The sequence below is a fragment of the Penaeus monodon genome, chromosome 19 (genome assembly GCF_015228065.2).
Source record: "Penaeus monodon isolate SGIC_2016 chromosome 19, NSTDA_Pmon_1, whole genome shotgun sequence".
Lineage (NCBI taxonomy): Eukaryota > Metazoa > Arthropoda > Malacostraca > Decapoda > Penaeidae > Penaeus > Penaeus monodon.
The window spans coordinates 1,699,399-1,699,797 of record NC_051404.1 but is presented as its reverse complement, the minus strand read 5'-3'; the positions used below and the strand labels follow the sequence as shown (position 1 = coordinate 1,699,797).

General features: G+C 44.1%; 1 protein-coding gene across 1 annotated transcript in view; it reads left to right on the top strand.

Moving 5' to 3' along the window:
* Positions 1-399, top strand: part of LOC119585436 — a 6,034-nt gene that overhangs the window by 1,217 nt on the left and 4,418 nt on the right. The window contains exon 2 of the mRNA XM_037934090.1: positions 161-320. Within this exon, the coding sequence (XP_037790018.1) occupies positions 161-320 (160 nt within the window). The remainder of the gene's footprint in view (positions 1-160; positions 321-399) is intronic.

Here is a 399-nt window from a genome sequence, read left to right as displayed (position 1 = left end):
GCAGCGTCCCCAGAAACCGATTGTGCTCACCTCCCCTCCTTACAAAAAGCTAAAATGACCTTACAAACCATATCCACATCCCTAAACGGTGAATGTACATACTCACATCGCCTAATAACAATGGGAGAACAACACCACTTCATCGCATAACCTTACACAGGAAGAAGAAACGGAAGTATTTAAGATGTTGGCTGATTTAAAGAGGCAAGGGCGATTGATCTACCAGCCCTCGCCGTTCAAAATAGGGCGTGGTGATTACGTGTTCATCCATCATGGGCCCTCAGCTGATTTCGAAATGGCTGAGGAGTACTTGAAATCAGGTAAACTGTTTAAATTGGCTTTTACTTGGTTTAACTATCAGTAGTAGTAGTGGTAGGAAAGCTGGGGATTGCAGTACGA